This window comes from Panulirus ornatus, chromosome 42, assembly GCF_036320965.1.
Source record: "Panulirus ornatus isolate Po-2019 chromosome 42, ASM3632096v1, whole genome shotgun sequence".
Taxonomy (NCBI): domain Eukaryota; kingdom Metazoa; phylum Arthropoda; class Malacostraca; order Decapoda; family Palinuridae; genus Panulirus; species Panulirus ornatus.
Genome location: NC_092265.1, coordinates 14,148,495 through 14,165,633, shown reverse-complemented (window position 1 = coordinate 14,165,633; position 17,139 = coordinate 14,148,495). Strand labels below are relative to the sequence as shown.

Sequence of the window (17,139 nt, the reverse complement as noted above, 5' to 3'; positions counted from 1 at the left end):
CATAAGGCATGTGTAAGGTAGGAGGAGGGCAGATCAGAAAGGTTAGTGAGTGGTGGGATGAAGTAGTAAAGTTACTAGCAAAAGAGAATAGTGGAATGTGCATAGTATTTACAAAGAAGTAGTACAAGTGACTGGGCAATCTATAAGAGAAAGTAGCAGGAGCTAAGGAAGAGATGCAGGGATTACAAAGGAGGGCAAATGCAAACTGAGGTAAGCGAGTATGAATAAACCTTAGGAAGAATAACACAATATTTTGGAAGGAAGTCAACAGTGTGAGAAAATAAACAAATGAACTAATAAGAACATTGGTAAAGAGGATAAATGGGAAGCGATAATAGGTGGTGATGAAGTGAGAAGGAGAGCATTTTGAAGGACTGTTAAATGTTTTTGAAGATAAAGTGGCAGACATAAAGTGTTTGGGGTGGGGTGGTATGGGAAGTGAGAGTTATGGAAAGTGGTTTGACAAAGAAAGAAGAGGTGATGAAAGCCTTGTATAAGATGAAATGTAGCAAGGCAGCTAGAGTGGATGGTACTGCAGCTGAATTACTTAATGGGTGACTGTGTTGTTGATTGGTTAGTCAGCATTTTCAATGTATTATACATGGTGAAGCACCTGAGGATTGGCACAATGCATGTACAAAACCACTGTATAAAGGCAAGGGGGACAGAGGTGAGTGTTCAAACTACAGAAGTGCAAGTTTGTTGAGTATACCTGGTAAATTGTACATGAAAGTAGTGATTGAGAGGGTGAAGGCATGTACAGAACATCAAATTGCAGAGGAATAATGGGGTATGAATGCAAGGGATGAGCTATAAATGAGGGAGAATGTGCTGGAAATGATATGTTTCATGGCAATGTGTGGTGTGAGGTGGTCTGATCAACCAAGCAATAAAAGGGGTAAGAGAGAGATAAAGTAATAAGAAGAGTGTGGTTGAGAGACCTAAAGTGGGTGTGCTAAAATGGTTTGGACAAATTTAGAGAATGAGTGAGGAGAGGCTGACAAAGAGAATATATGTGTCTGAAGTTGAGGAGAAAAGGAAAAGGAGGAGATCAAATTGGAGATGGAAGGATGAAGTGATTAAGATTTTGAGTGATTGGGACCTGAACATGCAGGGGAGTGAAAGGTTTGCATAGATTAAAGTGGGGTAATGTGGTAACCAGGTATGCCATCAATGGAATGAACCGGGCGTGTGATGCAGCCAGGGGAACCGTGGAAAGTAGTGGGGCCTAGTTGTAGATGGTGGTTGCAGTTTTGGCTCTGCACAAGACAGCTACAGAATGGATGTGAGTGAATGTGGCCTTTCTTCACCTGTTCCTGGCACTATCTCACTAACACAGAAAATGGCAGTCAGTATGAAAAGAAAATGGCTTTCTTAGGAAAATTGCATGTGTTCACCTGGTCCTGGTGCCGAGTTATTAAGATGGCCTGATGTCTTACTTATGTCAACTTCTGATAACTCAATATCTGTAAAGCCTTTCCCACCTTATATAAACATTTCTGTCCTCTGTTTTCTCTTTGTTTTTTGTTTTATAAACTGACATAAAGATCATGCACCATCGTGCATATTTTCTTGGGATCATTTTGACATATCTAAAGAGAGAGAGCACCCACCTGGAAGTATCTAGGACAAGATTTCACCAGTAATATGAACTATTATAGATGAAAAATGTGTAAAATTTCATTTTATTATTCTTATATCTTTTTTCCTGAAGCCTTCTATAAATCCCTTTCTGTTATGACTTAATATCTCAAAACTATGATTTTTTTCATCTTGCTCTCATACATTCACCAACAATATTTTGTTTCACTTGCATCCCAGGTACTGAAATTCATTTAATTCATTCCTTCATCTTCAACTCACTTTAGAGAAATTCTTACTATACTTTAACATTTGCATCAATTATCTTCATATATTTCTTCTCTATCTAACCTGTTTTTCACATTCTAAGGATATAGTCCTAATCACTTGAGCATAACCATTGTATAAGCACTTTTAAGACAAGCTCACCTGCAGGTACTGTCTGTACTGTAGATCAACAAGGTCTCCAATTATGGATATATGGGTGAAAGTTGCCATCTGGACCTCTGACATTGGCATATTAACTTTACGTGCAAGAATGCTGTCCTCTCGACGGCCTTTGGTGCGTGAAGCTAATCGTGTTAACCCTCCTGTCACCTTTTGTAGTTTCTGTATGGGAAGAAAACAGATGCTTATCATTTAAAATAAAAAAAGCAGGTTTTGAAGAATGAAAAACTGTTTCTCTCTGGGTGGTGCCTTAGGAGTTCTTAGAGAATCTGTAAGATGCCTGAGGGTTAGAAACTTCTAACTCCATACCTTTTGGTGCAGTTAATGCCTCTCATATTTTGCAATCCACCTTTTTCAGCACTTGTGGCCTACAGTTCACTCTAGGCATGCCTTTCTGCCATCAAGGAATCTCCATTCAGCTATGATGTCACTTGTCACAGGCTGACACACTGATCAAGACTTGCTAACCATCTCATAACTCCTGGAACAAAGACATCATCCCAATGCTGGTAACCATCAATTAAAAACAAAAAGGCTTTTCAAAAGAGAAAAGGTAAGGGCAGGAAAGAGCAGCATGAAAATTTGCTCAAACGTCATTGCCTCGAAGAAAGTTTTATTGTTCTTCAAAACTTGAACTTTCTCCTCTGGGTACATTTGTCCCAAGAGCTCTGAGAGCATACCAACATGGAGGAGGAGAGTGCGATAAAAACTTGTTTATGGAATGCACAAAGACCTCTTTTGTTACCTCTCCAGGGAAGGGTTCATCAGAAAGGCCAGGATGGAAACTAACTTCCAGACATCATGGGCTTTAAAATAAACTGGGTCAAAAACTAACACTAAGAGGAGCTCCCAAGACTGCAAGCATACATTCAAGATTTTGGTTTCTCCAAGTTTATTATATACAAGTAAGATGGAAGGAATGGAGTGTGAAATGACCAGACTGACACACCATTTAGATACAAAGCTGTGTCAATTTTTAGGAGTTTAATTGCAGCTGGAAGTTGAAGACCTGAGGTTTCAAATAATATGCTTAGCAGTGATGCCAACTTCAGTAACCAAAAACTTTAAAATATTTTTCAGTTATATGATATCCAAGCCATAAAGAAGTGACTGGTTAACATGGGCAGAGAAAGCATGTTCATTCACATATTATTATAAAGAAGTGTAACATAGTATATAAAAGCTAGTAAATTATCTACAATCTAAAGGCATCACTACCAGATGTTGTCAGAAACTCCCTCAAGAAGGTGGTCAGGGAAAGTCTCCATAACAGGTGAACTCCAGTGCCACTTAGTTTTTAGTGCATCACCCTCAACAGCTGTTGTCAGGAACTCCCTGACGGAGATAGTCAAGGTAAAAGTCTCCATAACACGTAAACCCCAGTGCCACTTCTTAGCCCTTAGTGCCTCACCCTCAACAGCTATTGTCAGGAACACCCTAAAAGGGGGTGGTCAAGGAAAAGGTCTTCATAACTGGTGAACTCCAGTGCCACTTCTTAGCCTTTAGTGCCTCATCCTGTTAACAGCTGTTGACGAGAATTCCCTAAAAGGGGTGGTCAAGGACAGTCTCCATAACTAGTGAACTTCAGTGCCACTTTATAGCCTTCAGTGACTCGCCTTTCAAAGCTGTTGTTAGGAACTCCCTCAAGGGGATGGTCATGGACAAAAAGTCTTCATAACTGGTGAACTCCAGTGCCACTTCTCAGTCATTAGTGCCTCACCCTTAAGAAGGCCTTAGGCAAAGGGTGACTCTAGCACGGTGTCTTCAAAGGCTCCTACCTAATGTTCCTACCAACTACTACCTTATGTGTCTATCTAATGTTCCCGCTAAATGTTCCATCCTACTATCTCAATCTAAAGCTCTTACTTAATGTTCCTTCCACCTGCTTCTACCTAATGCTCCTGTCTAATATTCCTACCTACTTCTTCAATCTATTGCTCCTCCCATTTTGCCAAAGGGCAGGGCTAGCATACACCATAGGTACATATACAAGAGTTACAAAGAATAAGTTGTGTGAGTTAAGTGTCATCAAGAGTTATGTGGGACAAAGAGAGATTGTATGTCTGTGGCCAGAATGCCAGTGGTCCACATGTGGGTGAGTCAGACAGAAAAGACAGCTAGCTGGGTCAGAGGAATGCAACTTGACAACCACTGATGTGCTGGCTCACTTGGCAGCCATCACTATCCCTCCTGATACCTAGGCAGGTAGTAGGAGTAATATATCTCCCTGGTCAGTGGCTGCCTACAGCTATTATCTCATTTCAAAATCTCTGGATAAATACTATTTTTGTGCCAATATGCTATATTATTATCAAAACTATTTCTATTATTGGAATATTTTCAGACCTTTAGGACAGTCTACACCAAGAAAACTGAGATTCATAAAAGGAGACAAGAAAATTAGTCCAAACAGCCAAATCACCTGGGCCAACTTAATGTAAGCCTATTTTCAAACAAAAAAATACCAGTTTGGATACTAATGTTTCTCAATTTCCAATTTCATTCTGATCAGAAATATATTCAAACATGAAAATATAAAGACCAAGCAAAGGCAACAAGATCCTAATGAAGAAAACAAAAGGAGGAACAAAGAAAGAACCAACAAAGAACAAAAGTTTACAGATATTATTATAAATAAAAAGTTTACAGATATTATATGAAATAATGAGACAACTGGATCATATGTCAGCACAATTCAAGGAAGAAGTAAAGGAAATTCAGAATCAAATAACAGATTATTTGCTCCACTCTAAACTATGCTTTGCTTGCCTGGTCTTCCACCCTCTCAAAAGCCAAGATAAAAAAGCTGCAAACCACACAAAACAGTGCACTCAGAATAATCACTGACTACCTAATGACCACAAATGCTCAACACCTAAACAGTTAAATACAAATCCTCCCAATGAAGTCCCATCTCAACATGCATAGCACTCAATGATATGCAATAGCAGTGGACCCCTCCCATCCAAACCACTCTTTAACTAACCACCAATCCCAACAGAATCAACACTCCAACAACCTTAACTCACCACCCCCCCTAACAAATATAACATTGACTAAACACATACTGATAGAACCGACCTCCCAACTTAGTCTTAAACTCCAAACCACCAGACAAAGACAAGTCAGAGACCTCACTCCCCAGTAAAAACAAGTCACGCTCTCCCATCCATGCTCTGGACATTATCCATCCCTAACCACTACAAACACTGTTTCAAAATGTTCCAAGAGGCTTCATTCCCCGTGATGCAACTAATATAAGGTACACAACAAGCACTCAACTGCACTGCACTCTCTGTACATAGAGGAACACATAACACCACGACACTTTATGACCTGTGCTCCTGATTGGTGGATGTGGCCAGCTTCTTGAGTGCTGCAGGAACCTTTTAAAGATAAAAGGGATTCTTATAGCAAGAAGTACATAAGTGAAACATGTCATGAAATGTGAGAAGAAATTAGATACTTGAAAAATACAGTCAATGAGTATAATGAACACAGTCAAATTAGTTGAGGACATTCACATAGTACATAATCAGAAGAAAGGTAGAAAGACTGAAAAGCATAAAAAGAATAGAAGGGTCCATTCTTGATGTCCTAGAAACTGTTGATCGAGAGGAATTGCTCAAAATATACAGCACAGAAAAAAGGAAACAGTGGGAAGGGTGGGGAAGCAGGAATAGTTTTTTGGGACTGGTCGATAGACTCAGAGAAAGAAGGTTAATGCATTGAGAAAAAGTGTAAAGGGCACTGAAACAGAGGTACAAGGGAATCAAGTAAAGCTTGGAAAGGAAAATATCCTCTATCAACAATGGAACAAATTAGGAAACTTTTCATCTAATAAGTGAAAAGGATTGAAAAGTTCAGAGGATACAGGATCATTGTTTCTCAGTAAAGAGGGAGACTATGGAGAACATCAGAGACACAGAGGTTGATGAATCAACAATGAAGGACTTTGCCATACAGTGGGTGGCACTGAAATCATAAAGAATCGTTAATCAAGAAGTTGATAGATGTAAATCACTATATATTTTCAGCTTGCAAGCAATATCATACATCGGATAGAAAAGTAAAAGGAAATCTCATTAAAAGATTAACGGAGGCTATAGATTGCCAGCCACAATACCTGTGGTAAAATAAAGGAGAGGAATCAGTGGTTGTAATCAAGATGTACAGAAATGAATGACCAGTTACAGGTATGTTTCATTTGAGGTCATCTAGTTTGGAGGTACTCTGGAGGCAAGGTGTGGGTCCTTGATATAAAAGTGAAGAGATGGGTGACGTGTTGGAAATGAAATGTCTGAAGCCAATATCTAGTGTGAGGCAGGCTGATCATATAAAAAATAACAGGGTATGAGAGAGGGGTGGAGGTAAAAAGACTATGCATAAGTGAACTGAGGAGGGTGTGCTAAAATGTGTGTGGATGTAACCAAGATGAGAAGAAAGGAGAGATAGGTAGTATGTTAGAGGAAAAAACATGAACATTCTGGCTCTAAGTGAACAAAGTTCAAGGGTAAAGAGGAAGAATGATTCTGAAACGTCTTGGAAGTAAACTCAGGGGTTGGTAAGAGGTCAAGAGCTAAGGAAGGAGTAGCACTACTACTGAAGCAGGAGTTGTGGGAGAGTGTGACAGAGCATAAGTAAATTCTAGATTAATGTGGGTAAAACTGGAAGTGGATAGAAAGAGATGGGTGATTATTGGTGCTTATGCACCTGGTCATGAAGAAAGAGAAGAAAGGCCATGAGAGGCAAGTGCTTTGGGGGCAGCTGAATGTGTCAGCACCTTCGGCGCACATAACTGGATATTAGTGATGGATGATGCGCTCCAATTATACCCTCAATTGCCACATTGCTCACCTTTGCAGTCAAATCATCTATCACTAATAACCAGTCTCGTGCACCGAAAGTGATGACACACCCATTAAGCTACTCCCAAAAAGCTTCCCTCTCATAACCAGGTGCATAAGCACCAAATATCACCCATCTCACCAAACACTTTTAGTTTAACCCACATCAATAGAGAACTTTTTTTTGTACACTCCATCACACACTTTCACAACTCCTGCTTCAGGAGTAGTGATACTCCTTCCTTAGCTCTTATCCTCTCACCAACCCCTGACTTTACTCACAAGACATTTCCAAACCATTCTCCTTCTTTACCCATGAGCATTGTTTCCTCAAACATACCACCTATCTCTCCTTTCTTATCTTGGTTACATCTGCACACATTCAGACAACCCAATCTGAGCCTTCGAGAAGGATGAGCTCTCCCCGCTTGACTCCTTCTTCTGCTTTCTCATCTAGAAATTAAAATACAAGAAGGGGAGGGTTTCCAGCCCCCTGCTCCCATACCCTTTAGTCACCTTCTATGACATGCAGGGAATACTTGGGAACTATTCTTTCTCCCCTATATACATATTTCACACATGATCACCATTTCCCACATCAGCAAGGTAGTGCCAAGAAACTAATGAAGATAGATACATTCACTAATATACACATATACATACATGTACGAACATACATGTACATTTACATATATATGGAAACAGGTGAGTCACACAGTGGTTGATGGGGCAAATTTTCTGGGGGCATTTTTTCTTTGATTCTTCATCATTTCCCTTGTCAGAAACATAGCACAAGAAACAGATGAAAAATAGCCACATTCGCTCACATTTACTCTTGAAATGTCATGTGCAATGCACCAAAACAACAGCCCCATATCCATAACCAGGCTCCACAGACCATTACCTAGGCTGCTTCAAGTGCAATAGTTTCATCCGCTGGCAGCAAGTTAACCACCTGAATACCATATCATTCCAATTCACTACATCCTATACAAGCCTTTCACCCTCCTGCATGTTCAGGCCCCAATCACTCAAACTCTTTTCCACACCATCCTTCCATTTACAATCTGGTCTTCTCCTTCTCTTGGTCTCCTTGACATCTGACACATCAATCCTCTTTGTCAACCTGGAATCAAACTCTGTTTTGAAAATCAATGCAAGCAGGGAAGGTTTCTAATCTCCCACTCCTGCCCCTTTCAGTCAATTTCTAAAACTTGCAGGGGACACAAGTATTCTATCAGTGTGACTAGATTTTGCCTTCAAACCATTAACAGCAACCATAAAAGAAATTTCTTGTGAAGCTGACCCATTGTTAGTGGACAGACAGGAGTGCAATCTCATTGAGGGCCTTCTCATTCCGAAAGAATTCATCTCTTCCTTGTTCCAGTGTGGAGTTAAGTCTCAAAGCAGCAAGAGCTACAATAAAAGGGGTCCTGGAATTGTACAATATATAATACATTTTAACTACCTTTAACGTCTGTGGATTCTGCCGACAATGGTAACATTTCAGCTAAGAATTCACCCTTAATGAAACTGTGTTTTTGTCAGATGGAAAAAATAAAAACTTTTGAACTTACGTTTGTAACACTCTGGATCTGCGTTGGAATTTCCCAAGGAAGTCGATATGACTGCTTCTTCTCCCCTTCTAGAAATGCAAGCCAGAGTCGGTGTGAAGCCTCGTTAACCAAATCTCTTACACTTGAGAGCTCAGGAGCTTTACCACTTCCTGCACTGAGTGACACTTTGAACACCTAAAAAGTTAATCTCATTATCAAAAATGTAATTAATTATAATACTGGAATCATTATATCATAACATACAATTCAATTGAAATTTCTACAAAATCACTTAGTTTCCAGATTCAAACGTGAAACAAAACTATCTGAAAATCTCATTAAATCATCCATCAGCTGTAAACATCAAATTTGTTACTCATTTTTATGATACATACTTTAATATAACTATCTTTACAAATAAAACAAAATAATGACCTCTTCAATTGCTGGCTTTTTGGTAATATATAGTTCCTCCCATACTCTGGTTGCTGCTGTTATCATCAAGTTGTGACTCTGAGTGGCAGTGGCCTCTGCAAAGTCCCGTACACTTCCATCTCTGCTATTTCCACTTGTTATATTTCCACTTTTACTGCTTGCTTCAACAACATCTACACCCTCTAGAGTTGGATTTACATGCCATAAAGACCGACTTGTTATATCAGTGCTGGGGAAACAGAAATATTAACTCAATTATCATTTGAGATGAAGACAAAATTAGAAACTTTTGTAGTCACTTTAGTCAAGAGCTACATATCAACTTATGAAGTTTTCAATGCAATGGCATATATTTCTTCACGCATACCCTCCCAAATTGGTTAACCTCCAAATTCAAGGCACCTGCTATATTTCCTAGTATCACCATGCTCTTTTGCCACTTAAAGTGGCAAATACATCTTAATCAATGCTATGGATATTTCACTCCTCCTACCTTAGCCAACTCAATCTCCTCAAATGTTTAAGTTAGAAACTTCCCATAAAGAATTAAATATTCATGACAGTATCAATCTTCATTTACACTATCTCGGGGCTTGCAAATATTTTAGAAACCCATTTTCTTTCTACAAAATCTTGGGAAGGCCATCAATAACATATATGCATTATCTCATGTTACAGCCATGTTATGACCAAGACACAATCTAAGTTTCCCCTTCATACCCATGATGCCTGGTGTTTCTTTACACATTTTATAAGTGCGAGCTTTCTACTCATGACATTGAATTTGTTTTTGACAAAATTTAATCCATTATTCCCCTTTCTACATCATTTAGTTGCTGCATTGATAGGGAGGGTAAGGTAATTAGGTATGGAGAAAAAAAATCGTCTGACAGTGGATTTAGTATCCTTAAAATTAATTCTAATTCATCATTAAGTGAGATCCATGTATCATTCTTTCAGTTTAACCTTGAAAACACAATTAGATAAATATAAATGAAAAAGTATTACAGCAAATTGTTTTAATACAAAAAAAAATTGTGATGACTGCACATGAGCAAAAAAAGAGGATACAGTTGTTATATGGACCTTCATCAAAGTCATTGAGTAACAAAAACATGATACATATGAATATGTGGTTGAACACTGTAGCAGTCCTTACCACAATTCTTAAAAGCAGAAAAATGACAATTATATCAACTGCCCTTAAACCCAAACTTCCCAGACACCATCAACATTTATCAAACAGCAACACATCAAAACAAGGATACAGCTACCATGACGAAAAGGTAATGTCAATAATAGGGTTGAATTTATTCACTTAACTTCTGCCTAAGACCCTAAGTCTCTCCAATATCAACATAATATCTAAGCACACTCTAGACATCAGTCTATCTATCTATATCTCTGACGCCTGTTCTGATTGGAACTCCCTCAAAGGGGTGGCCGCAGCAATAGTCTCTCCAAAGCTAAAGAACTCCAGTGCTGCTTCTTAGCCTTTAAAGCCTCACTCTTAACAGGCCAAATCCAAAGCTAAAGAGCTCCAGTGCTGCTTCTTAGCCTTTAGTGCCTCACCCTTAACAAGCCACTGGCAGAGGACAACTCTGATTGGAACTCCCTCAAAGGGGTGGCCGCAGCAATAGTCTCTCCAAAGCTAAAGAACTCCAGTGCTGCTTCTTAGCCTTTAAAGCCTCACCCTTAACAGGCCAAATCCAAAGCTAAAGAGCTCCAGTGCTGCTTCTTAGCCTTTAGTGCCTCACCCTTAACAAGCCACTGGCAGAGGACAACTCTAGTGCAGCATTTGCAGCGGCTCCTACCTTGTCCTTTATGACAACACTATCTAATGCTCCTACTTATGAGTTCTAACCAATGCTCTCTTCTAAATGTTCCTACCTACTACTTTTATTTATTGCAACTACCATTTTGCCTAAAAGCAGGGCTAGGGCTTTGTGCTCACTGCGGGAAAATCTATTACGAAGAAAGAGCTGTGTGAGTTAACTGCAGTCAAGTGTTACATACGACACAGAAAGACTGTATGTTTGTGGGCAGAATACCAGCAGTCAACATGTAAGAGAGGTAGAAAGAGAAGAGAGCTACCTAGGTCAGAGGAATGCAACTTGACAACCACTAAAGTGCTGGCTCACTAAGCAGATGTCACTAATCCTCCAAATACCCAGATGGGTAGTACTGGTAATATACCTCCCTCGTTGTTGGCTGCCTACCAACTAATACCTACATCTGGATATGTCACCTTACGGCTTATTGTTATCACTGAGATAACTGAGGATGTTTCAATAATTGAAAAGGAACTGATATTGTATGTTTTTATGGATTTATATTTTACATCTTTTTTATTATACTTTATTGCTGTCTCCCGCGTTAGCAAGGTAGCGCAAGGAAACAGACGAAAGAATGGCCCAACCCACCCCCATACACATGTATATGCATACACGTCCACACACGCAAATATACATACCTATACATCTCAATGTATACATATATATACACACACAGACATATACATATATACACATGTACATAATTCATACTGTCTGCCCTTATTCTTTCCTGTCGCCACCCCACCACACATGAAATGAAAACCCCCTCGTCCCGCATGTGCGCGAGGTAGCACTAGGAAAAGACAATAAAGGCCACATTTGTTCACACTCAATCTCTAGCTGTCATGTATAATGCACTGAAACCACAGCTCCCTTTCCACATCCAGGCCCCACACAACTTTCCATGGTTTACCCTAGACACTTCACATGATCTGGTTCAATCCACTGACAGCACATTGACTCCGGTATACCACATTGTTCCAATTCACTCTATTCCTTGCACGCCTTTCAACCTCTGCATGTTCATGTCCCAATCACTCAAAATCTTTTTCACTCCATCTTTCCACCTCCAATTTGGTCTCCCACTTCTCGTTCCCTCCACCTCTGACACATATATCCTCTTGGTCAATGTTTCCTCACTCATTCTCTCCATGTGACCAAACCATTTCAAAACACACTCTTCTGCTCTCTCAACCAGACTCTTTTTATTACCACACATCTCTCTTATCCTTTCATTACTTATATGATCAAACCACCTCACACCACATACTGTCCTCAAACATCTCATTTCCAGCACATCCATCCTCCTCCGCACAACTCTATCTACAGCCCACGCCTCGCAACCATATAACATTGTCAGAACCACTATTCCTTCAAACATACCCATTTTTGCTATCCGAGATAATATTCTCGCCTTCCACACATTTTTCAACGTCCTCAGAACTTTTGCCCCCTCCCCCACCCTATAATTCACTTCCGCTTCCATGATTCCATCCGCTGCCAAATCCACTCGCAGATCTAAAACACTTCACTTCCTCCAGTTTTCTCCATTCAAATCTACCTCCCAATTAACTTGCCCCTCAACCCTACTGTACCTAATAACCTTGCTCTTATTCACATTTACTCTCAGCTTTCTTCTTTCAAACACTTTACCAAACTCAGTCACCAGCTTCCGCAGTTTCTCACACGAATCAGCCACCAGCACTGTATCATCAGCGAACAACAACTGACTCACTTCCCAAGCTCTCTCATCCACAACAGACTGCATACTTGCCCCTCATTCCAAAACTCTTGCATTCACCTCCCTAACAACCCCATCCATAAACAAATTAAACAACCATGGAGACATCACACACCCCTGCCACAAACCTACATTCACTGAGAACCAATCACTTTCCTCTATTCCTACACATACACATGCCTTACATCCATAATAAAAACTTTTCACTGCTTCTAACAACTTGCCTCTCACACCATATATTCTTAATACCTTCCACAGAGCATCTCTATCAACTCTATCATATGCCTTCTCCAGATCCATAAATGCTACATACAAATCCATTTGCTTTTCTAAACATTTCTCACATAATTTCTTCAAAGCAAACACCTGATCCACACATCCTCTACCACTTCTCGAACCACACTGCTCTTCCCCAGTCTGATGTTCTGTACATTCCTTTACCCTCTCAATTAATACCCTCCCATATAATTCACCAGGAATACTCAACAAACATACCTCTGTAATTTGAGCACTCACTTTTATCCCCTTTGCCTTTGTACAATGGCCCTATGCAAGCATTCCACCAATCCTCAGGCACCTCATCATGATTCATACATACATTAAATAACCTTACCAAACAGTCAACAATACAGTCACCCCCTTTTTTAATACATTCCACTGCAATACCATCCAAACCCGCTGCCTTGCCGGCTTTCATCTTCCGCGAAGCTTTTACTACCTCTTCTCTGTTTACCAAATCATTTTCCCTAACTCTCTCACTTTGCACACCACCTCAACCAAAACACCCTATATCTGCCACTCTATCATCAAACACATTCAACAAACCTTCAAAATGCTTACTCCATCTCCTTCTCACATCACCACTACTTGTTATCACCTTCCCATTAGCCCCTTTCACTGATGTTCCCATTTGTTACCTTGTCTTGTGCACTTTATTTACCTCCTTCCAAAATATCTTTTTATTCTCCTTAAAATTCAATGATACTCGCTCACCCCAACTCTCATTTGCCCTCTTTTTCACCTCTTGCACCTTTCTCTTGACCTCCTGCCTCTTTCTTTTATACATCTCCCACTCATTTGCATTATTTACCAGCAAAAATCGTCCAAATGCCTCTCTCTTCTCTTTCACTAATAATCTTACTTATTCATCCCACAACTCACTAACCTTTCTAAAATGCCCACCTCCCACGCTTCTCATGCCACAAGCATCTTTTGCGCAAGCCATCACTGCTTCCCTAAATACATCCCATTCCTCCCCCACTCACCTTACATCCTTTGTTCTCACCTTTTTCCATTCTGTACTCAGTCTCTCCTGGTACTTCCTTTCACAAGTCTCCTTCTCATGCTCACTTACTCTCACCACTCTTTTCACCCCAACATTCTCTTTTCTGAAAACCTCTACAAATCTTCACCTTCACCTCTACAAGATATTGATCAGACATCTCTCCAGTTGCACCTCTCAGCACATTAACATCCAAAAGCCTCTCTTTCGTGCGCCTATCAATTAACATGTAATCCAATAATGCTCTCTGACCATCTCTCCTACTTCCATACGTAAACTTATGTATATCTCTCTTTTCAAACCAGGTATTCCCAATCACCAGTCCCTTTTCAGCACATAAATCTACAAGCTCTTCACTATTTCCATTTACAACACTGAACACACCATGTGCACCAATTATTCCCTCAACTGCCACATTTCTCACCTTTGCATTCAAATCATCCATCACTATAACCCGATCTCGAGCATCAAAACTAATAACACACTCATTCAGCTGCTTCCAAAACACTTGCCTCTCATGATATTTCTTCTCATGCCCAGGTGCATATGCACCAATAATCACCCATCTCTCTCCATCCACTTTCAGATTTACCCATATCAATCTAGAGTTTACTTTCTTACACTCAATCACATACTCCCACCACTCCTGTTTCAGGAGTAGTGCTACTCCTTCCCTTGCTTTTGTCCTCTCACTAACCCCTGACTTTACTACCAAGACATTCCCAAATCACTCTTCCCCTTTACCCTTGAGCTTTGTTTCACTCAGCCAAAACATCCAGGTTCCTTTCCTCAAACATACTACCTATCTCTCCTTTTTTTCTTCTTGGTTACATCCACACACATTTAGACACCCCAATCTGAGCCTTCGAGGAAGATGAGCACTCCTGCGTGACTCATTCTCTGTTTCCCCTTTCAGAAAGTTAAAATACAAGGAGAGGAGGGTTTCTAGGCCCTCGCTCCCATCCCCTTTAGTCGCCTTCTACGACATGTGAGGACATTTTACAAGATGAAAAATCCTCTTAACATAAATCTATGCAGTGAGTTTTGTGTGTCTTTTTCAAGGCCAACATCCACACCTGGGCATCTGCTGAGTTGACAGTGTGTGATAATTTCTTCGACAGTGATTCAGCCTTCAACCGTACTAATACTTGTACATTCTCACAAGTTTTCTACAAAGTAAATTGAGCAGCTTTTAGTTAAATCTAAAGGAACATGCAGGTGAACCTGAATTACTTGACAATCAAGATCTGTCCTTAGATTGTTTATTATGAAGAGTGATTTTGTGGACAATGATTTTTTCCAGCACTAAAGGTTGACCAAGATGAGGCAGGAGAAAGTATTTTTTGCAAAAGAGGATGCAGTCTTACCACTGCCCATCTGACACTGACAACATTTCGTCATATTGATGCAGCTGGTAATTTTACAGAATTGTATAATTTTGCCATTTCCAAAAAATTTTCAGCAAATCATATTCAATATGACAAGAAATTATCTATTACATTAAATAAAACATAATACTCAGAGGCCATTTTTTTGTGCAATAAATGATAAAACATGCATTATAACAATTCAACACTGAGGCCTTACTCTGTACTTTTAGTGCATTGTCCTGAAACAAGCACAAAATTTCTAAACATTAGTAGTAAATAAGCAGTGAATGAAATGTACTTCTGGTTTTTTTTCAATATCATGAATATCTCTTCTGAAAACCTCTACAAATCTTCACCTTTGCTTCCACAAGATAATGATCAGACATCCCATAATAAAACTGTAACCAGCAATAATGAAACTGTAACTTCAACTTACCTAATCTTGATATCAGCTGTGAGCTGTAGCAAACAGTAGGTGAGACATGCCACAAATTCTGGCTCATGGTTCCCAGCACCAAACACCACAATCCTAAACAAAAATACAAAGCTCTATTATATCAAAATCAATGCACATAATACTTTGGCAACAAATAGGAAAAACTTGAATGCTGAATATAGCTTAATGTTCTGTTAAATGTTAAAAGATATATATAATACAAGTTATGCAACTGAAAAAAACACACTAATTAGCTGATTGATATAATTAGGAAAACTCACTTTTAACAAGAGCTATAATAAAGATCATACTGACAATATAAGTTTTGATATATGGAAACCTTTTGTCTATGAGGATGTGTCCAGAGGGACAAGAGATTTTCTGTGATATTTTCTTGGATAATCAAGGTTGAATTTCTAACCCTGTCTTTCTGGTGGAGAAACACTAGCCCTGAAGGGGAAACACTGGCTTCACTACCTACTGCTATCCACCTACTTGTTTGGGCCCACCTTTGGCCAATCTGATACTGCCAACCAGGAGTTCAAAATTCACAGGTTGGGCATCAACTTATAGAGAAAGGATTTTCAAATGAGAAAGGCAGGCAGGGCAGGGAAGAGAATCCAGAGAAAAAATGCATGCATGACACGAATTCAGAGATAAACTTCAAAACCTGTATTATTCTCCTCTGCAGTCTGTCCTGCAAGCATGAAAGCTTATCCCCTAAGGTACATCATCTACCCCATGATGTTAGAAATTGGATTGGTTTCTTCTGTCCCTGTATCAAATTTATGCCACTTATAACAAAGAAATTCTGCGAAGTTTGGGTCAGTTTGGACAAGATTTGTGTCCCACCACCAGTGTGAATGAAAAATACATATATGAAAATGGGAGAATATCAACAATTTCAACATTTGACATAATATACCTTTTTACATTTTTTATCTTTGTTTTGGCATTTAAAGTTTGTTATATCATTTATTACTTATACTCCATCACCTTCACTAGTAAAGTTGCTGACAAAACTCTTTAGGCACATTAGCTTTAATAAAAATTGGCAGTCACTAACTGCATATTTTAGAAGCATCACAGTTTTATGTAAATACTGAAATTCTTGCTGTAAGTGTACATAAAAATTAAAATCCTCATTTTGACGTATCTACTTCCAAGCATTAATTAAAATGATAATACATTAGTTAAACTGTTAAGCATAATTGGTACACTGAGCATTTTTGCAAAAGTTCTGGAGCTTCTTACAGTCCTGTTCACTAACTTCTGCTAGTGTTCACTCTTGGCTGATGAAAGATACTCTGAATCAAGTTTGACTCCTTGCTCAACACAGTTATTGATGACATTTTGTACTTTCTGGATGATTGTAGATGCCTGGTACTCAGTAGATAATTGCCAGTCTTCAACATCCGTAAGGAATTTCGAATTGAGCTGAAGAGAATGAAATATGAACCAGGAGTCACAACCAACCTAGTCAACAAGTGTTAAGTGTTGTTGAGAGAATGACTGTATATGGAAAATTCAGGCTTTGCAAATTCCATTCCAAAGTGTCTTCATGGTTTGAACAATTCACTGTCTGGTTTGACTGCTAGCAGACTGTTGG

At 39.4% G+C, this 17,139-nt stretch overlaps 1 protein-coding gene across 4 annotated transcripts in view; it reads right to left on the bottom strand.

Annotated features, from left to right (window-relative positions):
* bchs (WD repeat and FYVE domain containing 3 bchs) overlaps positions 1-17,139 on the bottom strand; it is a 404,120-nt gene that overhangs the window by 169,097 nt on the left and 217,884 nt on the right. For all 4 annotated transcript variants that reach the window (XM_071686608.1, XM_071686607.1, XM_071686603.1 and 1 more), the window contains 4 exons: positions 15,531-15,623; positions 8,867-9,095; positions 8,453-8,626; positions 2,011-2,190 (listed from right to left, as the gene is read on the bottom strand). In XM_071686608.1, coding sequence (XP_071542709.1) covers positions 2,011-2,190; positions 8,453-8,626; positions 8,867-9,095; positions 15,531-15,623 — 676 coding nt within the window. The remainder of the gene's footprint in view (positions 1-2,010; positions 2,191-8,452; positions 8,627-8,866; positions 9,096-15,530; positions 15,624-17,139) is intronic.